This window comes from Balaenoptera borealis (assembly GCF_965194805.1).
Source record: "Balaenoptera borealis genome assembly, chromosome: 18".
Lineage (NCBI taxonomy): Eukaryota > Metazoa > Chordata > Mammalia > Artiodactyla > Balaenopteridae > Balaenoptera > Balaenoptera borealis.
In genome coordinates, this window is record NC_138877.1 from 19,212,258 (window position 1) to 19,234,668 (window position 22,411).

Here is a 22,411-nt window from a genome sequence, read left to right on the forward strand (position 1 = left end):
ATTTATTTCCCACAATGCCAGGCATTTTGTGCCCTGTGCTTCACATGCATTTTCTTTTTTAGTGCCCACATTTTGTACCATAAAGTAGGCAGAATTAGTCTCATATTAAATAATTTTTTTCAGCAGTGGCACTGCTAAAGTAAAAATCCAGGTCTGTTTTAATTTGCCCGATATTTGCCACTTGATGACAAATACATGTTGCTCCCTTGTACTGAGTTACCACCATGAAATTTGAAAGTAAAGTGGTGGACAGAGGGTTTTTTTAAGAAATAAACATCATGACATCAGAACTGTTACTCAGATAAGCTTTGCTATAGGATGTAACATCAGGGAGGGGAGCTGATGTTACAGCATCATCTAGACCAGGGGAAATCTATATTCAGTGGGTCTGGGATGGAGTCTTGGTGTTTTTTTTTTTTTTTTAAATTGAGGTATAGTCGATTTACAATATTATCTTAGTTTTAGATGTATAACATAGTGATTCAAAATTTTTATAGATTATACTCCATTTATAGTTATTATGAAATATTGGCTATATGCCCTGTGCAGTACAGTATATCCTTATAGCTTATTTATTTTATACATAATAGTTTGTACCTCTTAATTCCCTACCCCCATCTTGCCCCTCCCCCCTTCCCATACCCCACTTGTAACCACTAGTTTGTTCTCTGTATCTGTGAGCCTGTTTCTTTTTTGTTTTACTCAATAGTTTGTTTTATTTTTAAATTCCGTATATAAGTGATAACATACAGTATTTGTCTTTCTCTCTCTGACTTATTTCACTAAGTATAAAACTCTCCAGGTCCATCCATGTTGCTGCAAATGTCAGAATTTCATTCTTTTCGATGACTGACTAGTATACACATACACGCACACACCACATCATCTTTATCCATTCATCTGTTGGTGGACACATGGTTGCTTCTGTATCATGGTTATTATAAATAATGCTGCTATGAACATTGGGTTGCACATATCTTTTCAAATTAGTGTTTTCATTTTCTTTGGGTATATACCCAGGAGTGGGATTGCTGGATCATATGATAGTTCTATTTTTAGTTTTTTGAGGAACCTCCATACTGTTTTCCACAGTGACTGCACCAATTTACATTCCTACCATTAGGGTACAAGGGTTCCCTTTTCTCCACATCCTTGCCAACATTTGGTGGTATTTATGGTCTTTTTCTTTTTTCTTTTTTCTTTTTTTTTTGCCGCTTTGTGCAAGTTGTGGGATCTCAGTTCCCCAACCAGGGATTGAATCCGGGCCACAGCAGTGGAGGCACTGAATCCTAATCACTAGACTACCAGGAAGCTCCCCTATTTGTGGTCTTTTTGATGATGGCCATTCTGACAGGTGTGAGGTGATATCTCATTGTAGTTTTGATTTGCATTTCCCTGGTGTTAGCAGTGTTGAGCATCTTTCTGTGTGCCTGTTGGCCATCTATTCGTATGTCCTCTTTGGAGAAATGTCCATTCGGGTCTTCTGCCCATTTTTTAATCTCGTTGTTTGTTTTTTTGGTGTTGAGTTGTATGAGCTGTTTATATATTTTGGATATTAACCCTTTATCAGTCGTATCATTTGCAAATATTTTCTGCCATTAAGTAGGTTGTCTTTCTGTTTTGTCAGTGGTTAATGTGTCATTTAAGGCCAGTGTTTCCTTATTGATTTTCCGTCTGGATGATCTGTCCATTGATGTAATTGAGGTGTTAAAGTCCCCTACTATTATTGTGTTACTGTCAGTTTCTCCCTTTGTGTCTGTTAATATTTGCTTTATGTATTTAGGTGGTCCTATGTTGAGTGCATATATATTTACAGTTGTTACATCTTCTTGGATTGATCCCTTGATCATTATGTAATGTCCTTCTTTACAGTCTTTTTTTTTTTTTAATAGATCTTTATTGGAGTATAATTGCTTCACAATACTGTGTTAGTCTCTGTTGCACAACAAAGCAAATCAACCATATGCGTACACATGTCCCCATATCCCCTCCCTCTTGAGCCTCCCGTCCATCGTCCCTCTCCCACCCCAAAGTCTATTTTGTCTGGTACAATATTGCTACCCCAGCTTTCTTTTGATTTCTATTTGCATGGAATGCCCTTTTCCATCCCTTCACTTTCAGTCTACATGCGTCTTTAGATCTGAAGTGAGTCTCTTGTAGGAGGCATGTGTACAGGTCTTGTTTTTGTATCCATTCAGCCAGTCTATGTCTTTTGATTGGAGCATTTAGTCCATTTACGTTTAAAGTAATTATTGATATGTATGTAGTTATTGCCATTTGTTAATTGTTTTGGGGTTGTTTTTGTAGTTCTTTTTTGTTCTTTTCTTCTTCTTTCTTCTCTTCCCTTGTGATTTGATGACTATCTTTAGTGTTATGTTTGGATTCCTTTCTCTTTTTCGTCTGTGTATCTATTATACATTTTTGGTTTGCAGTTACCATGAGGTCTTTGTATAGCAATCTCTATATATATGTGATTATTTTAAGTTGCTGATCTCTTAATTTCAACTGCATTTTAACAGCCCTATATTTGTACTCTCCTCTCCTCATGATTACTGTTTTTGGCATCGTATTTTAAATCTGTTTATTTTGTGTATCCCTTAACTGCTTATGTGGATATAGACAATTTTACTACTTTTGTCTTTTAACCTTCCTGCTAGCTTTGTTCATGGATGATGTCCTATCTTTACTGTATGTTTGCCTTTACCAATGAGCTTTTTCTTTTCATAATTTCCATGTTTCTGGTTGTGGCCTTTTCTTTTTCACTAAAAAATTTCCTTTAACATTTCTTGTAAAGCTGGTTTGGTGGCACTGAACTTTTTTAGCTATTGCTTGTCTGTAAAACTTTTGATCTCCATCAGATCTGAACAAGAGCCTTGTCAAGTAAAGTATTCTTGGTTGTAGGTTTTTCCCTGTCATCACTTTAAATATATTGTGCCACTCCCTTCTGGTCTGTAGAGTTTCTGCTGAAAAGTCAGCTGATATCCTTATGGGAGTTTCCTTATAAGTATTGATAACTTGTTGCTTTTAAGGAAAGCAACAAGGGAAAACCTTGTTGCTTTTAATATTCTCTCTTTATCTTTAATTTTTGCCCTTTTAATTATAATATGTCTTGGTGTGGTCCTCTTTGGGTTGATCCTGTTTGGGACTCTGTGCTTCCTGGATTTGGGTGACTGTTTCCTTTTCAGGGTTAGGGAAGTCTTTAGCTACTGTGTCTTCAAATATGTTCTCAGGCCCTTTCTCTCTCTTCTCTTTCTGGGATCCCTGTAATGTGAATGTTAGTATGCTTGTTGTTATCTCAGAGGTGTCTTAAACTGTCCTTTCTTTCTATTCTTTTTTTTTTTTCTGTTCAGCATCAGTGATTTCCACTACTCTGTCTTCCAGCTCACTGATCTGTTCATCTGTGTCGTTTAGTCTACTTTTGATTCCTTCTAGTGTATTTTTCATTTCGGTTATTGTATTCTTCATCTGTTTGGTTGTTCTTGATGGTTTCTCTTTTTAAAAAACTTCTAACTTCTTGCTCTGTTTATTTATTTTTATTCTGAATTCCTTGATCATCCTTATGATCATTACCTTGAACTCTGTCTCCACTTCGCTTATTTCTTCTTCTGGGGTTTTATCTTGTTCTTTCATTTGGAACATATTCCTCTGTCCCCTCATTTTGCCTAACTTACTGTATTTATTTCTATGTATCAGGTAGGTTGGTTATGATTCCTGACTTTGGAAAAGTGGCCCTTTGTAGGAGATGTCTTACGTGTCCCAGCAATGCACTCCCCTCTCGTCACCAGAGCTGAATGCTATAGGGGCACCCTCCATGTGGGCTGCGTGGGTCCTTCTGCTGCGGTGGGCTGACTACTGTGGGCAGCCTGGTGGGTGTGGCTGGCCTCTGGTCTGATTGGTTGCCAGGCCCTGACTTGTATGGAGGAGCCAGCCACTGGTTGGCAGAGAGGATCACGAGGTGGCCAGCTGTGGAACCCCGGGAGGCTGGCCCTGGGGCTCATGCTGGCTCACTGGAGCCAGGAGTCAGGTCCATGAGATCCGGGGCTGGTTCCCACCCACTGGTGGGGGAAGCCAGGTCCTGGGGTGTCACTGCAGGGCCCAGGGGTTCCAGAGCTGGTGTCAGACAGCTGGCAGGTGGGGTCATTTCCTGACACAGCTGGCTGCAGGGCCTGGCATGTCTTGAAGCTTGTGTTTACCTCCTGGTGGGCGGGGCTTGGGCTCAGCTGGTCCCAGGACTGGTGCTGGCCTGCTGGTGGGTGAGCTGCGGCCTGCCATGGGCAGGCTACAGGACTGTGGTTGTCCTGTAGGGGTGAGGCTGGTCCTAAGGCTAGAGCAGACTTGCTGGTGGGTGGGGCTGGGGCCCTGGGGATTCTAGGGCCGATGCCTGCCCACTGGTGGACAGAGCTGGGTCCCAGGGTGTCTAGGTCTGGTGCCTGTGCACTGGTATGTGGAGTTGGGTCCTGGGCCCTCTGGTAGGCAGGGCTGTGTCCAGGGACAGCTGTAGGCTCAAGGGGTCTTAAGGGGGCGTGTATGCTCCACCCCAGTTGTTCTGCCTGAAGTATCCCGGTACTGGTACCTATAGGATAGTGAGCAGGGGCACAGCTGGATCCTGAGACTAATAAGCTAGAGCGAGGATTCCAGAATGGCACATGTAGGCACCAGTGTCTCCGTGGTGGAATGTGCTCCCAGAAATGGCCGCTGCCAGTGTCTTTGTCCCGAGGGTGAGCTCCGGTTGCCTCCTGCTTCTCTGGGAGACTCGCCACGATCAGCAGGTAGGTCTGTCCCAGGCTCCTTTCAAAATACTTCTTCTGCCCTGGGTCCTGGAGCATGAGCTTTTGGATGCATCTTTTAAGAGTGGAGTCTCTATTTCCCCCTGCCCTCTGGGACTCCCAAAGGTAAGCTCCACTGGCCTTCAAAGCCAAATGTTATGGGGCTTGGCTTCCTGGCACAAGACCTTTGGGTTTGGGGATCCGGATGTGGGGCTCAGACCCATTGTTCCTTGGGAAGAACCTCTGCAGTTGATTATTCTCCCATTTGTGGGTCGCCCACCCAGTGGTGTGGGTCTCGACTGTATTGTGTTTCTGCACCACCACCCCCCACCCGCCCCGTCTGGTTGTGGTTTTCTTGGTATCTTTAGTTGTAGAAGATCTTTTCTGTTTGCTTCAGTCTTTTTTTTTTTTTTTTTTGCTTCGGTCTTTTTGATCCATAGTTGTTCTATAAATAGTTGTAATTTTGGTGTGCCTGTGAGATGAAGTGAGCTCAGAGTCTACTCTGCCATCTTCTAAAATCTTTTTTCGGCTTCCATAGTTTTTTAAGTGCCTCAGGTGATTCTGATGTGTACCCAAATTTGAAAACCATTGAGATTTTGCCCCGCAGTTATTAATGTCTTGGGCTGGGGTTGCCATTACAACAGGAATGGACATGTTCTTTCGTTTACATCGTATTCTTCAGCAGATATCGAGCATATTATGTGCCAGATACCATGTTGGAGACTCAGATCAAACTCATGTTGAAATGTAGCACTACTGTGGATCAAAGTAGTGTGGTAGAAAAGTAGAAATGTGAAGTTTTCAGAGGTCAGACATGGTAGTAGGGCATACAAATCTGAATTGTATATTGTCAGGTTGAGAAAAACCTTCAGAGAGACCATCCAGTTTTAAATGTTTATTTTGAAGATGACGTTATGCCCATGTGCTGACTGGCTGAAGAGAAATTTAAAAAAGACACAGGTATGTTTGGTACAGGTATAACGTTCAGATTTATTTTATCAAAGAAGCATTACAGGCTGGAACTAGTCTCAAAAGATAAAAACAGTTTATGCATTTTTTCAACATTTATTGAGCACGCTAGCTGCTGGGAATGTGACAGGGAGGAAAACACAGGAATTGTGAGTTTCTGCCCTCAGACTGCTTATACTCCATCGGTTTGAGGTATGATAGAGTGGCTTACACCGAGAAGGGATATGAAGAGAAAGTACTCTCAGATGGAATAGGTATGAGGACATCCGCAGGAGGAGCAGTGAAGACGTCACAGCAGAATGTGCAAAGGCCCTGGGGGCAGGAGCACCTGGAATCCACTTAGCTCACTGTAGTGGGGGTGGGGGAGGCGGGATCTAAAAATCTAAAAATCCACCAAAGGATTTTTAGAGCGATGGGAGGCATGGTCCAATTTACTCAAGTAGAATCAGAAATATTTTATTGGGGGGGGAGGGGTACAAGTGAGATGATGATGAGGAAGAGGAGGCAGTAAAAAGGCATAAGATGCCAAATCAGCAAGAACAGGTAAGGGCTGGTGAGGATCAAAGTTTGAGGGCCAGAGAGACACGAGGGGCCTAGTGCTAAAGATGTGTGGCTTTCACAGGCCCGTCTCCAGCTTTCAGCCTGTTTACAACTGTGCTTGATTCCTGGCTTAGGAAATGGTCATTCTTAAGAAGACAGAGAAGAATCTGAAGTAGAACTTGACTGAAGCTCAGAGCACAAGGTTTGTTTTAAGTTCTGAAGTAGCTCAGTCTCTTCCTTCAGCTGCCGCTGCCTTTCTTCAGATTGATGAATTTTATTCTCTATTGCTATAATAAGAAAATTATTTCAGGTTTTATTCAGTAGTTTTATACACAATGTACTATTTCTAGACTCTTTTGAAAGTGCATGGTACACAATGCTGTGCCCCAAATGAAAAGGATCTAGGGTCTTGTGAGCAGGAATTGATGCTTTTATGCCTTTGCTTTCTCTTCTAGTTCAGGATAGAATTCCAGTATTTATCACACATAAAGCTGGTCTGTAAATCTTTAAAATTTTGTATACATTTATAGCAGAAAAGGCACTTCTGTATACTTTTGAGTATTTGAAAGCAGCGACTAAATAACGTTCATGCAAACAAATATCCATTTGTTGAGAGGATGCCATTAGACTATCAAGGGTTAAGGGCAAATCTTTCAGAGAAATGCATCCAATTTTTAATGTTACATAAAAGCTTTTGGTTTTATTTAGAAATAGGAATGCTTTTATTGTGGAAACTTAGAAGCTACTTTAGTTAGGCTTTATAAATTATAATATTACTCAGTGGCAATTTTTTAAAAACCTCAAAATCTTAGAATATCTGTATACCTGCAGTTAACTTTCTGGAACACTGAAAAGGCTGAATTAAGCAAAAGAGTCTTTATCAGTTGGGGTGTGAGAAGTTAAGTCTTTTAAGTTGGTTCTCATGCGATTCCAAATAGTGTCACCTCTGGGAGCTCACACCCCCCAAATACTACACTATACTGTATGTACTCCCAAGTAACTTAACCTAGGTAGTGACATGTTCCAAACATGTTACTTTTATATGAAAGAAAAATAAACATACATGAAAGTCACCTACAAGATAAAGCTTTTTAGAAAAAAATTTAAAGGCTGCTTTAAAAAAAAAAAAAAAAAAAAAAAAGGATATTCCCGTAAGATGTGTGCAGACATTCTCAAGAGACTGGTAAAAAAGACACAATATTGTTGACTATTTTTCTGCTGATTATAAATGTAATACAAAATTCAAATAGAAATGTGTAATATGAAAACAAAAATGAGAAAGGCTTGTGTATACTGAGACAGGAATATGAACTAATATTTTCTCCACAGGGAAAATCTATTATTTTCCTAATACATTTGCTGGAAAGACAAATACATCTCTGGAAAAGAACAGAGTTTAGGGCACTGTTTGTGTACAACTTCAGGGGGAGCCCTCTGCCTTAAACTCTTTGTCAGCCTGTGCCCTCCACTCCCGCCGGGATGTGCGGTGCACAGCCTGCCCAGCTGTGTGTGGCAGCCTTGATGGAGAAGTCAGGTCAGACTCAGCAATGTGGAAACTTAGCCTGTTTTGAAGGCATCTGAAATAGTGGTGAAAGGACCACTGTTTGTTTGATGTTTTATGGAAAGGTTAACAAACACTCTTGTTTTCACTAGGTTTTCTTTTTCAAAAGTTTCTTGGCTATTTTTTTTTTTTTTTTTGATGATGAACTTTAGAATCAATCAATCACAACCCTCCCTCTCCCATTAGATTTGAAGATTAATGTTGAAAGAACTGAAATTTTTACACATCATACTAAGTGAGAGGGAGACAGTGCAGCATGGTTTATCACAGCCTCACCAGTTCCTGCTGATTTCCAAACGTGGTGCCCAAATACTTCCATTTCGCAATAAATTTTTTGTTTCCACTTTTTCAGATGAGTTCTTTTTCTGATTACAAAAGCATTGTGTGTATGTATAAAATGTGGAAAATACAATGAGCACTAAGACAGAAGAAATTACTATAATCCAGTCACCTACAGATAACTACTGTTTCCATTTATGTGCAGGTTTTCTGTGTGCATGTGTGACCCTGTGTATATATATTTTTTCTTGTGTGTGTGAGGGCTCATATTGTTTTGTAATGGGCTTTTTCATTTAAGGCAACGGTGAACATTCTTCTAAAATAGGATTTTTATCACCTGAATAGTGTTATTTTAATATATATGATAAATGTTTATAAACTTTGCTGCTCAGTTATAACTCACATACCTGCTTGAAAATTTACAAATGCATCTTCAAACAATCTACAGTCGAAAAGTGAAGTCCCAATTTCTTCATAGTCTGGAGGAAGAAAAACATTTTCAGTTTTAATTTCAGTAGCTTACATAGGCAGAAACACCTCACAGAGTAACCCGCAAAAAGGAAAAGCACACAGAGCAGGCGTCCCCTGTGGTCTGCAGTGGCAGCAACCTCACCCGGGAGCTCGTTAGAAATGCAGATTCTTAGCACCTTTACTGGATCAGAACCTCCGGGGATGGGGCCCAGCCATCTGTTTTAACAAACCCCCCAGGTGGTTCTGAGGGGCATGCTCAAGTTCGAGATGTGCTTGGTCTAGAGACAAGAGTAAACGAACAAAAGAATGTAATGAATGAGCTTTGGGAAATGTCTGTTTTCTCTTAACTACACTTTTTGGTTTCGTCCTGTAGAAAAACATCCCTTTCAAATAATCATACATTTTACATTGTTGCCTAAAATACACAGACTGTCAAGGTTTTCCTTCTAAGACAGCTATACAGTCGACCCTTGAACAATGTGGGCTTAGGGGTGCTGACCCCCGTGCAGTCACAGATCCAAGCATAACTAACTTTACAGTCGGCCTCCCAAATACGTGGGTCCTCTGTATCTGTGGTTCTGTATCCACGGATTGTATAGTATTTTACTGGGTAGTATTTATTGAAAAAAATTCAGGTATAAGTGGACCCGTACAGTACAAACCCATGTTATGTGTCGACTGTATTTATAATAAAGTTTTTAAGCTCCTAACACAGGTTATGAGAAGGCTAAGTGGCTGTATAACCTGCATGTACAAATGGAACTTCAGCGTCCCGAAGAGCTCTTTCTGAAAGGCCACATTTAACTAAACCAAACATCAACCAAAACATTAAAATTACTTCTTTCTTCTATACTTTACAGTATTAAAAAAAGGCACTTGCTTGTTTAAGGAACAGAATTAGAGTCAAATCAAAACTAGCATAATGAATGTCAGTCATTCTCAGATCTTAGCAGCAAGCATGCTCAGCTGCGGGGGGGGGAGCGCAGGTGTGTGACTGAACCTGGTTCTGAACTTGCCCGTTCTCTTGATGGTCACTCAGTTATGAACCTCTGGAAAAGACATTAAAACTTTCAGGGAATCAGGGTATTTTTTACTAAAGTAATGATTTTGTGAATTACCTACCTCCTGTTGATTTATAAAAAGACAAGAGATTGGAACAATAAATTGTATTAAAGAATGAGATAAAGGCTGTGAGGGCGATCTGGCTGTGACATCTGTCACCCCACTGATCGCCAGGGTTGACTCGGCTATCTGGCTGGCTAGGCGGGTGTCCCCTTCCTCCCTCACCACTCCACGTGCGTCCCTCCCGAAGCTGCGCGCTCAGTCGAACAAGATGACCTTCCCCGATAAGAGGAGGACCGTTCTTCGGTCAAGGGTATACGAGTAGCTGCGCTCCCCTGCTAGAACCTCCAAACAAGCTCTCAAGAATGAGATAAAGACGGAAAAGAAAACACAGCGCAGAAAGAAAATGTGTACTTTGGGGGGGTGTTGTTTGTTTTGTTTAACATGTAGGTCTGTGAGAAGTCTCTATATGTAGAAATTTTGTTATTTCAATACCTGATTCTGAAGTGGTCTCATCCATGAGTCTTTCCTGAATCAAATGAAGTTTGTCTAATATTTCTTCAAATAAAGCATTAAGAAGACCCGCTTCTTTACATTTCTTAAGAAAAGCAACTTTCACAATTGCATCTAAGAATAAAAAAAACATTTCAGAAGGAAATCGTCTGTCTCAGGACAGCTATCATACATCATTTTATGGTCACTTCTTCAGACTTTGCCTAATGGTGGATGAGCATTATTAGATAATACGTACAGCACCTTTATCTTCTCTATTAATTGTAATTTCATCATACCTCATTTTTTTTTTCATACCTCATTTTTTTCAAGCTGAAACAATGAATGAAATGTTATAAAAAGTGAACATAAAAGCTTCTCTGCTTAGAATAATTATATGAATAAAGAGAATTTTCTAAAATTTAGCTTCAAATCTTTGAGATAACAGCCTCCCTCATTTTTTTCTGTCACAGTTGACTGTTATTATGGAATGTCTGTTTCCTTAACAGAAAGTTACAATTACTGGCTTCAGCTTCTTGGCGGGGGCGGGGTCACAGTGTGAGGGGTGGCATGTCATTGGATTCTGAACTCAGGCAACCCTGGCTTCTATATCAAGAGCTGTTTCCTTTCTTAATACTGAAGAGCAGTTGGACCATCCCAACCTAAGTTATAACCTAAGTTATTTTGATCTGTTGGGGTTATGATGGAGTGAATAATTACGATAAAAGATTTCTGTTCTTATAATTCATTACTACAAGTCTAGAATAATAAAGTGGGATACCAACTCTGAAATTCTAAATAATAAAGTGCGATACCAACTCTGAAATGGTACTAAGTACTGTAAGTCATATTCGTTAACAGACAAAACTTATAGCAAACCTGTGTGTCTGCCATCCTTTTCCCTCCTATCCAATGCCATTCTTTCCGGTGGCTAAAAGGAGAGAAAGATGAAGATTACTTTACACTAATTTTTTACTGTTGACATTTAATACAGTAAGTCCCCTACATATGAATGAGTTCCATTCTGAGAGCACATTTGTAAGCCCAATTTGTTCGTAAGTCTAACAAAGTTAGCCTAGGTACCCAACTAACACAATTGGCTATATAGTACTGTACTGTAATAGGTTTATGATACTCTACACAAATAATACATAAAAAACAAAAAATAAAACATTTTTAATCTTACAGAACAGTGCCTTGAAAAGTACAGTAGTACAGTACAACAACTGGCACACACGGGCTGGCATCGAACAAACAGGCAAGAAGAGTTACTGACTGGAGGAGGGAGAGGAGGTGGGAGATGGTAGAGCTGAAGGATTGTCAGCAATAGACGGAGGGCAAGCTGCAATTTCACTCACGCCTGACGTTGATGGCACAAGTTCTGGTTCCTTGCTGGATTCAATTCTATCTACCCTCTTGACAAAACGATCCCATGATGTCTGGGTAGTAGCTCTTGTTTTCTTGTCATCGATGACATGGTAGCACTGGATTGCATTCTTAACAGCTGCTGCAGCCTTCGTGTACTGTTCTACGTTCGGGTCCTGTGCTTGAAATAAAGTTACTGTACTACTGTATACAGTACTGTACAGTAAAGTACACAAAAGCACAACCACTTGTAGAGGATGCACGCACGTGACAACGTACTCCAGACACATGAATGTGATTAGACGTGTGAATGCACGTTTGCATCTTTGAAAGTTCGCAACTTGAAGGTTCGTATGTAGGGGACTTACTGTATTGCATAAAATGAAAACCAAATTCAGTGATATGCTTATGGTGAAAATCATGTTCTGTGTTCATATGTAGATGTAAACATCAAATGTATTTTTGTTTTGTCTAATAAAACATTAACAGGTGTAACAAGCACCTCTTGTATAAATAGGGTGAGAGGTGAAGGTTGCTGGCTCATATTAATTTAGCTTACATGAGCTGTTGCAAATCCCCAAAACATTTTCATATGCTTTACACAGAACAGGAATCCAGAAAATTATGAGTCACAAATTAGGTCAAATGTGGATCCTGCAGCTGGGAAATACTTGGCTAGGCAAGGATGTTCCACTGCACCTATGCCTGTTTTAAGACCATAAACACCCTGTGGGCTCAGATCCTCTCCCTGATTTGGTACCAGGGGATGTGTTACAGGAGTCAGGGGACAGTCACCTCCTGGAGGTTATGTGCTTGGATACCCAAGACACATCCAACTTCTCTTTAATATTCATCATCATCTATCATTGTGTCACCTGAAATTCAGAAGGTTTAAAAAAAAAAGACATTGTATGGAGAAACTTAAAGCTATAACGAAATTAAGTCAAATTACCTGTACAGGATTGCCTGCTGAGAGACGTTTTTTCCTTCCCCTTTTTCTTTTCACTCCTGAAAAGTAAGCAGAAAAATATAAATTATGTAGATACTGGAATCCATAAAGGAAAAGACTGATGCTGGACTACATAAAATGTACAACTCTTATATGCCAAAGGTTATAACAAAGTCAAAAGATATGTCAAACTTAGATTAAATGTTTGCAAAAAAAACCGACAAAAGTCCAATTTTTAAAATATAAAAACCTTATAAATCAATACGAAAAAGGCAATTGGGTAGAAAAATGGGCAAATGGGGAACTCTGGAGAGTGGGTTCATTAAACAGAAAAATAAATTGGGCCACAGGAAAACAAATATAATTGATCAAAAGATAGGGGAATAAAAAAAAAAAAAGGGGAATATACTCAGTTTCACCCATAAGTAAAGATATGCAAAGTAAAACAGAATTTTTCATTGATCAGATTAAGATGTATAATATATAATGTCTGCAAGGATTTGGGTCAATGTGTACTGCTGGTGCAGCCTCTTTAGAAGATAATTAGCCAACAGTTACCCAAAGTTTCATTGTTTATACTCTTTGACCCAGCAATCTACTTACAGGAAGTCTTTCTAATAGTATTGTTACATAAAGGCACAAAGATGAGTGGAGAAAAATGTTAGCTACAGTATTAAATGTGATAGAAGAAGCTGGAAATAACTTACATGACAGTCTCGCAGAGACTAGTTCAACTGTGGTTCAGCTATACAACTGAATAATATACACAGTGGAATACTATGAAGCCTTTTAAAAATGAGGTAAGATCTACTTATACCCACTGATAGAGAAGAATCTCTAAGATACACGAAGTGAAAAAGCAAAATATAGTAGTAGGTATGTTTCTATACACAGAACATTTTTGGAAGAATTTGAAAGAAACAACGATGGTTTCCTCTGGGGAGAGGATTCATTACGAACAGTGTTATAATCTGCTTTTTAAAACGAATACATTATTGTCATCTTTCCCTGTCAGTAAACACTGACTGACAGCAATGTTTTAGATAGTATTTCTGATAAGTTGCAAGGGGAATGGCTGAAGAATGGCTGAAGGGTAACGCTATTGTTTAGAGAGCGTTGCTTACCACCACAAAATGCAGCTGGCATGACAGGGAACTAAGCCTTTTCCAAAGAGGGCCGACTCCTGTCCACAGAGAGCATTCCACATCTAGTATTGGCAAGACTGCTCTTCCGGCAGTACACAAAGGCCAGGTAACCCCAGCTAGCCAGGACCCAGTTTTCCTCAGAACGGAAAGGCTAATCATGCATTCTTAGGAGAATTGCATTCAGGGAACATACAGCACTTTATCAATTTTATCTACTGAAAATTCTGATAGTCTTCTTAGAAGACAAGTAGTCACAAAAGTCAAGCTCCTTACCGGGTTTCAGTTCGGTTTGCTGACTGAAGTGAGAATGGAAGACACCAGACAAAGCCTTCATTGAGAGTAGGTCTAGTTCACGAAGAAGAAAAGTTTAGTCCATCATACTGCGCACCGCACAGGGACTGACAATTTTAAAAGTATGTAACATTTTGACTCAAAAATTTGTATTTTAACTTAGGCCAGTAAATCAGATTATTCCATGTCTTACCGAAGGTTTACCTTTCTTTAAACCCGCAACACTAAATTTTAGAGACTTACCATTTTGAGGGTCAGCATGTTGTTGGCACAATACTCTGAAAACATGAAATTTCAAAGAGTCAAATAATTGTATTTACACTTTTCAAATATTATGCCTATTGCATTGTAATTTAAAAGGGAACTAATCTGTTTTTCATGCGGGCTTAACCTTAAATATTTATTTGTTAAAAACAAAATTGCTGTTCAAGCCTGTGTAGTTACTGACACACATCAAGTGTAGATGGACCCTGTGCCAGCATCCCCTTTGCCCTTGAACCTTGGACAGGTCAGCGTGCTCTCTGCAGGGGTGAGAGCTGACTACATATTTTGAACAACACTTGTTCATATACAGTGGTCAGTGATATTTTTTACTGTATAAAGAAAATACCTAGAGATCCAACAGCTAAGACACAAGTTTTCATCTGACTACACAAAGTTCTGCTGATTTTCAACAATAAGCACAAAATTGCATGCATTATCTGGTGGGAAAGTAGTTTTCTAACTCAACATGCATCTCCCCCAGATCTCAGATTTGAACTGCATGAGCTTAGAACTGGTCAGTGCCCTAGAAGAGAAGGAAGAAGCAGAGCAGCTAGAGCAAAGAAGTGCAGTGAGTAAACCTGAAGGAGCTGCTCAGGCCCTGTTTTCTCTCCAGCCTTTCTTCCTCCGCAGCCCCAGGTTCCCTTCCTTATGGTGCTGACCCTCATGATGCAGGGTCCCCTCACCTGGGGGAATGTATGAACTCTTCCTGTCATACAGCAGTTCCCGCCCCCTCCATGCAGTCCTCCCAGCATGCCTCCCGCCCACCCCCAATCGATATTAATCTCCTCGCCCTTCGGATTCTGGTTTCTCAGCACTTCTGTTTGCCAGGTACTTAATTTTTTTTTTTTCAACCATATATAAAAGTGGAGGAGATGTGATCAACTCCCATGCCCCCAACCCCATCACCCGTTTTCAACAATTGTCAACTGAAGCCCAAGCCAGTTTCATGTAAATCCCCTCCTGCTCCCATCAGGCCACGTGCTCCTACTAGTTTTGACCTATTGGTCCTCCTGTGAGGTGATAGTTTTAGTTCACGTCTTATTTCTCTTTATATTCTCACTGTACCTAACAAGGGGTCTCGTGCATGACAGCCACTCCGAATGTTTAAATTCAATTTAAAAATGAATAAAAGTTCACCTGATACTTGATAAAACTATGACAAAGAAGATTATTTTATGAGTCTCTATTCATTGGTTCTACTAATATATGATCAGTATTTTTTCAGACTTTAAGGTATAGCAGAAACTTGACTCCTTTTTGTTTGACCTTGTAGCTCTGCTAATAACAGTCTTTCTAGTGGGTGTTTTAGGTCTTTGGAGAAGTCATAATAAAACAAGCTCTTTGGGAAGGTAAATAATAAAAGTGAAACAGAATATTTCAATCCATGAGTTTCTCAGCAAATCAAATATAAAAAGAATATAAAATTAACATATTTACACATTTCCTGTCTAGTCTCAAGCAAGAAAATACCTATGTAAAATCAGATTTTAAATTATTTAACAAACTTCTTTGAATGTTAGGCTTGCCCACATTTTAGGATCTATGGCCGCTAAGCTTAAAGAGGATATGGTGTCAAAGAGCAAAGACTCTGGAGCCCTGAAGCCCAGCTCTGCCTCTTACCAAATGTGTGGCCTGGGTACAAATTACTGTCAGGGCCTCAGTTTCCTCATCTTTAAAATGGGGATAATAGTACCTACCTTACTGGGCTATTATGAGTATTAAACGAAATAACATTTGTAAAGTACTTTGAAGTATTCCTGGCATAAAGTAAGTTGTTAAAAGATAAAGTAGCAAAATAAAATAGTTCTGGAACACATTGATAAAATTGGGGATATATGCCCACAGGGGGGAAAAAAATCTACCCTCCATATGGAATTTTAAAGTGTCATTTAGGAATGTAACAGATCTTACAAAAATCATATTAAAAATAATCCTCTGGGAGGGATAAATTAGGAGTTTGGGATTAACATATACATACTACTATATATATCAGTAAAATAGGTAACCAACAAGGACCTACTGTAAAGCACAGGGAACTATACCCAATATTTTGTAATAACCTATAAAGGGAAAAGAATATATATATATGGGTATAACTGAATCACTTTGCTGTACACCTGAAACTAACACAACACTGTAAATCAACTACTTCAATTAAAAAAAAAAAATTCTCTCATAACACTAATCCTGTTATTCAGATACTATGCCTGAAAAAAAATGTATATGTTTCACTGAAATTTAAAATGTCCAGTTCAATCAGAATCTATCCATATGCCCCAAAGAAGTGAGAAGTGTCTCCCTGGCTCGTCAACATTAGACCATCATTCTCTGTTTTATTCCATCTCATAACTTTAAAAAGGTCAAACCTAACATTTTGACTGTTATTTCCTTCACCTTTATATGACATATTCTAGACTGCATCTACGTACAAAAAAGAGTTCGCTGAACATGACCTGAATCAATTAAAAACTGGGTTACTGATTTTTTCTGACTAAACTGTATAATCACTTAACTGAACTGACTTCTTTCATCAGAAGGAAGATCAAGTTTCTTCCTGGATAAAACAAATATACTTGTTTTGGACTTGAAATATGCCTTACTGGATCAAAGTTAACGTTAAAGAATTATTGAAAAACAAGGAGCAAGATTTCAAAGCCAAAGGCAACACAGACAAGGTGTAAGTTTCTTCAAGGACTTAATGACTGATAACTGTATTCGCTGCATAGTTTCTTTATCATTTTTAGAGGCTATTTATAGTTAAGAGGGTGGTGACAGTGATGGGAAAATACATTCATTTGGAGACAAGATGGGTAAAGCATGGACCTAGAACTAACAAGTCAGGCTCCTTTCCTGTTCACAGAAAAGAGCAAGTGTGAACTGGTTTCCAGCCTCGTGGCCACCTGTTAGGTTACTTGTGCCACCATGTCAACCAGTGCTTTCTACGAGGAAAGAAAGGATACAGGGAGAGTAAAAACCAAAACAAAACCAAACCTGCTTCTTTTCTTCCTATGACACTTAGGGAAGGTGCTTTGAAGTTAGGTTCCCAGCTGGGCATCTCCCAAACCACATTCATACTTGGAAATCATTTGCATAAAATTAGCTTTAAAAAATCTCCTTGTCCTTATTCCAATCCCCCAAATGTGGCTTTAAAACTGTTTTATTAAATACTTGTAAGTTCCTTCAGATCCATCAGCTTGTAGAACTGCGTGGTCACTCTTGGCACAGAAAAAGTGGTAATTCTTGAGACAGGATTTTAAATCACATCCCACGGTGGCTCCTGTTTTCCCACAATATGTGCATTTCTACAGAAGAACAGATTTTACTGAGTAAGCACCTGATTTTTCAGAACCTTTGTTAAAATTTAAAGTTAAAGATGTCATCAAATATTATTTTTAAGTTGGCAGCCCTAATGTCCTCAGCTACAAACACTGGGTCCTGACATTTAGCTGCTCATTTTGAAATTTCAGCAAAACCTCAACTAACTGGAATGTTTTGTAATGATCTGACGAAAAGCAGAAAACCCTTTGTGTTTCCGAAAAAACCCCTCTCCTCTCTTTTTATTTTATTTTATTTTTTTATTTTTTTTTTCTCTCTCCTCTCTTTTTAAAAGAGATTTCTAAAAAGCAGGGTTGGCAACGCTGTCCAGCTCTAGGCAAGAGGTTCTGTTGGGGACACTGAGCCTGTGGCCGAGGTCAGCTCCCGGCACTGCCACTAACAGCTGTGTGATCTCGAGCCAGTCCCTTCCCCTCTCTTAGACCCGAATTCCTCCCTGGGGATCACACTGCCTGTCTTACAGAGGCACTACTGAGGAGACGTGAGAGAAAGGAAGTGAAATCTCTTTGGCATCTATGTAGAAAGGCCAAAAATGTAAAAAAAAAAAAAAAAACAACACCAAAACAAAAAAGCCCCTGAGGAATAAGTTTTTTTCTTAGCTCAATTCATTTGATCTCTTGCTTTTATGTATCAGTCTATTGGTCTGATAGGAAGGTGGCGTAGAGATGGCTAGGAGGACAGTACGTGGCCACAGAAACCTAACTGTTTGGGGGTATCTGAGCCATGACCACAGCTGGTTTATATCATGCTCTGGCTGAATGACATGGGCGCACAATGAAACCACCTAGCAAAATAGGAGGTGACAGCTCACACAGTATCCCAAGGTCAGCACGAGCAACTATATAAATAAAGGAAATTCAATTGTGGGTGAGAAATTAGATTGTGCAAAAGGCAGAATTTGAAGTCAGAGCACAAAGAATGATCATTTAATGTTGGGGGGGGCCATCTGACTATGTGTATAGGAAAGAAAGTTAGATCCCTACCTCACAATATATTCCCAAATAAACTCCACGTGGATTAAAGCTTTAACTGTATAAAAAATAAGTATTTTTAAAAAGTTGCAAGAAATTAGAAAATATAAAAGAAAAAAAGGACAGTATTGAGGCTTTCTAAGCAAGGCAGGAGACACAGAAGCCACACAGAAAAAGACTGACAGATTTGACTATATAAAAAATTTAAGCTCCACTTTTAAGGTGATAGATACCATTTAAAAAAAAGGAAAAGACTGTTTGCTGCATAGTAGATAAAGGGTAAGACTCTGATAGCCCACAGAAAAATGGGAAGAGAAGAAATACAAACGGCTAATAAACGGTGACTCATTGAAAGACTACAGAGTAGCTGTGACGTGGCAGGCCCTCTTCCAGGACGGGGAAAACAGTGGTGGATAAGGTACCTGCCCGCATGAAGTTAACTTTCTTTCTAGTGGAGACAATGATCAAATAAAGCAAACTTTAAAACATAGCGATACATGCTTTGTAGAGGATTAAGGCAAAGTGACAGAGTGTCTCTGGGTCCCTACTTCAGATTGGGTGGTCAGTGATATAGAAGGCCTCTCTGAGGAGGTGATATGGAAGCTTAGATTTTAATAATAACAAGCGCTGCTAGTCTGCACCAAAGCAGGGGAAAGGACATCATAAGCAGAAGGCCTTATGTGCTCGTGGCAAGAATGAGCTTCCCCACTGGCAAACTCACAGGAAGGGCAAGAGGGATGGGTAGCGTTGTTGGAGCAGAGAAGAGGCAAGGGGGACAGTCTGAGCTAAGATCCAAGGGGTAAGTGAGGACTGGGTCATGGAGGGCTTACGAGCCACAGTGATGAGTTGGGGTTTTACCTTTGTGCAAGAGGAGCATAAACCGATTCACAGTTTAAAGATACTGTTCTGGCGGCCGTGTGGAGAATGGGCTGGGGAGGGATAGGCGAGAGAGAAAGAAGGACAAGTATCAGCAGTGTTCAACAACAGTCCGAGAGAGTGAGATCACACTTCACCACAGTGGATGAGTGGCAGTGAGAGAGAAGAGGAGGATGCAAGGTCCGTAGGGTGAGGCTGATGGACCCGATGCTGGGCTGGGGTTGAGAGGCGATGATGGCGGACAAATGATGTGCTATTTACTGAGGAGAAGTGAGCAGGTTTGGATGGATCGTGTGTATGAGTGTGTAGGGGATGGAACTGTTCTCTTCCGGCCAGTTTAACATGAGAGGCTATTACCTATCCAGGTAGGTATGTCAGGTTGGTCATCGGGGCTGGAGATAGAGAGAGTCCCGGCATAAGAATGGTATGGAAGCCATGGGAACTGGATGAGGTCATGTAGGAAGGATGTTCAGATTGAGGAAGGAGCCCAGGACAGAGCCTTGGGCACTCCAAACTGTAGAGGTTGAGCAGAGGAGGAAAAACAGCCAAGGCACCTGAGAAGCAGCAGCCAGAAAGGTAAAAGACATACTAGCAGCTTATGTCCAGGAAGTCAAAAGAAGGAACTGCTTCAAGATGCAGGGCAGGGACCACTGTGTGATGATACTGCTGACAGGTCAACTAAGGTCAGACAAATGACACTGCAAGTGACCAGCTCTTTGTGTATAAGGGAGAGTTGTTTTTTTTTTTTTAAAGATGACATGATCTGTTGATCATGTTTATATGCTGACAAGAATAATCGATTAGAGAGAAGGGATACTGATGTGAGGGGGTAGAGGAAAATGCAAGAACCTAGTCCTTAAAGAGGGAAGGAGGACGGCTCCAAAGCCCACGTGCAGGGTTGGCTTTGACAGGACGGAGGTCTGAGAGTCTGGGGACAGGCAGGTGGGCAGTGGTTTGGACAGTAGGGGTTTCTGTCTAGTCGCTTCCATTTTCTCGGTAAGAATCTGGCAAAGAAATGTACAACACCAGGAGTGAACCCTAATGTAAACTATGGCCTTTGGGTGTTTCTGATGTGTCAGTGTGGTTCACCAGTTGTAACAAATGTCCCCTCTAGTGGAGGGTGTTGATAAAGGGGAGACTGTGAACGTGTAGGGGCAGGGGGAATACAGGAACTCTCTGTACCATCCCCTCAGTTTTCCTGTGAACCTAAAACTGCTCTAAAAAAGAAAGTCTATCCAAAAAAAAAAAAAAAAAAAAAATCAGGGATAGTCGTCAACTTGGCAAGGAGAAGTTGGGGTGGAGCAAGGTTTTAAAGAGAGATGATAGGATATGAAAGAGTAAATGTGCAGGGTGGGGGATGAAGTGCTGATGGTCTGCTTGAGGTTCATGGCCATGAATCTAAGATCAGTCAAAACATCTGTGGGTTTTTCTCCGGTTAACTGCTCAACTGCCAGCGCTACTCAGCTCCTGCAGACATCAGACAGACACACTTCCCCAGGCTGGGGCTTTGCTCAGTGAGTAAGGAGGGTGTCCAGGGGGTTTGCAAGGGAGTGACTGCTGTGCTGGACCATGGCCAGGGATCACTGAAGAACTGCTGGAGCTGGGTGAGCCGGGAAGATTGGGATGATTACTAAAGAGGGGTAATGTTCAACCTCTCCAGTGATCAGGGAAACGCAAGGTAAAACTCTGTGAGACTGGCAAAAATTAACGAGGTTTGAGATGTTCATTTTCGTCAAGGGCTGGGAGAAGTGCTCTTTCATCCACTATGTACAGAAGCATAAAGTGGTACAGTCTTTCTGGGGGATAGTTTGTCAGCATGTTTCAAAGATTTTAAAGGGAATTCTCTTTGACTCAGCTGTTCCACTTCTAGGAATGTGCTGTATAGCACCAGTCAAACCAGCACACGAGGATAATGCACAAAGATGTTTTCTGCAGCATTCACTATTACAGTGAAAATCAGTGTCAACTCATTATCTAAGGGCAGGGAACGGCTTCACGCCTTCCAGTACATCCTATGGAATTCCATGAGGTCAGTGAAGAGAATGCCAGGGACAGTCCTATGCTTATGGTTTCATGAATGTGCCACATCTTCTCTCTTGCCTTCCACGCTTTTGCACACCCTGTTCCCTCTCTCTGAAATTCCCCCTCCCCCATCCTCATTCCCCCCGCATTCCCAACTAGGAAGGCTTCCTGAGCCCCAACCGTGCTGATCTGCCTGCTCACTGAGCGCCCCCTGCTGACGCTTCTCAAAGCACATCAGGCAATGCGGAAACTGCCCATGTATATGCTGACATCTCGCAAGGACTAAAAAAATGTTTGTTCCAGGTCACTAACCTGATTGTGGATTGTGGTGGTGGTTAGGGTGTTAGTGCTCACGCTTGCTGTATCGCTGATGAAGCTGCGAAGGGCCTGTCATGGAGGGAGTCTACTACAGCAGACCCAGTAGAGCAACTACTCAGCATTCTTCCTTCCCAGGGGGAGCTGAGCCCGGCTCCGAGGGTAGATCCTGATTAGTTATGGTCGCCTCTAGCAATCGGTGCAGAAAGAGGGGTGTGGCCTAATTAAACTTTCAGAAGGGCTCTTAATCCATGCTTGGGGATGAACTTTCTCTTGTGATAAGATAGGAGCAAGCAAGCCTGATGCTTCAGCTGCTGCCTGTGGCCACCCTATGATCACAAAGGGACCAGCTGAAGCTGTGGATAAGGAGGGCGGAAAGGATGATGGGCCCCTGATGACATCATTGAGCCACTGAATCAACCAACCCTGAAGCCAGTTTTTCCTCTGGCTAAGTTAAGAAAATAAGCATCCCTTTTTTTTTTTTTTTTTTTAAAGCCAGTTTGTTCCTTCTACTTATAGCCAAAGCATTCTACCTCATGTCTACTTTGCCGATGAAGCATATTGTAGTTCATTTAAAAATATTAAAATATTCAGTTGAATCCAAGTTTCCAATATAGGCCCTACTTCTTTCAGCTCTCCACGTTGCATCTCTATCCCCTGGTTTATCAATCAAATAGACTTTCTTTTGAAAGCATCACCAAGGGTCTGTTCATCTTTGTGAGTAATAAAATCATTTATAC

The 22,411-nt window shown here is 40.7% G+C and overlaps 2 protein-coding genes across 4 annotated transcripts in view; one reads left to right on the forward strand and one right to left on the reverse strand.

Annotated features, from left to right (window-relative positions):
• The window catches only part of RCBTB1 (RCC1 and BTB domain containing protein 1), a 73,004-nt gene extending 64,820 nt beyond the window's left edge, over positions 1-8,184 (forward strand). For 2 of the 3 annotated variants that reach the window (XM_082365487.1, XM_082365497.1), the window contains one exon: positions 5,621-6,205. Coding sequence is in view for 2 of the 3 variants with exons in the window: in XM_082365497.1 (XP_082221623.1) it covers positions 5,621-5,695 (75 nt within the window). In the remaining variant the exon portion in view is untranslated. Of the gene's footprint in view, positions 1-5,620; positions 6,206-8,022 lie in introns of those variants that run through there. The other variant, XM_082365498.1, reaches the window with a different exon arrangement.
• The window catches only part of LOC309615574 (histone-lysine N-methyltransferase SETDB2-like), an 83,033-nt gene continuing 66,353 nt past the window's right edge, over positions 5,732-22,411 (reverse strand). The window contains exons 17-25 of the mRNA XM_082365425.1: positions 17,323-17,456; positions 14,134-14,168; positions 13,873-13,944; positions 12,458-12,513; positions 11,499-11,681; positions 11,020-11,071; positions 10,144-10,275; positions 8,523-8,594; positions 5,732-6,562 (exon numbers count right to left, since the gene is read on the reverse strand). Coding sequence (XP_082221551.1) covers positions 6,423-6,562; positions 8,523-8,594; positions 10,144-10,275; positions 11,020-11,071; positions 11,499-11,681; positions 12,458-12,513; positions 13,873-13,944; positions 14,134-14,168; positions 17,323-17,456 — 876 coding nt within the window. The 3' untranslated portion in view covers positions 5,732-6,422. The remainder of the gene's footprint in view (positions 6,563-8,522; positions 8,595-10,143; positions 10,276-11,019; positions 11,072-11,498; positions 11,682-12,457; positions 12,514-13,872; positions 13,945-14,133; positions 14,169-17,322; positions 17,457-22,411) is intronic.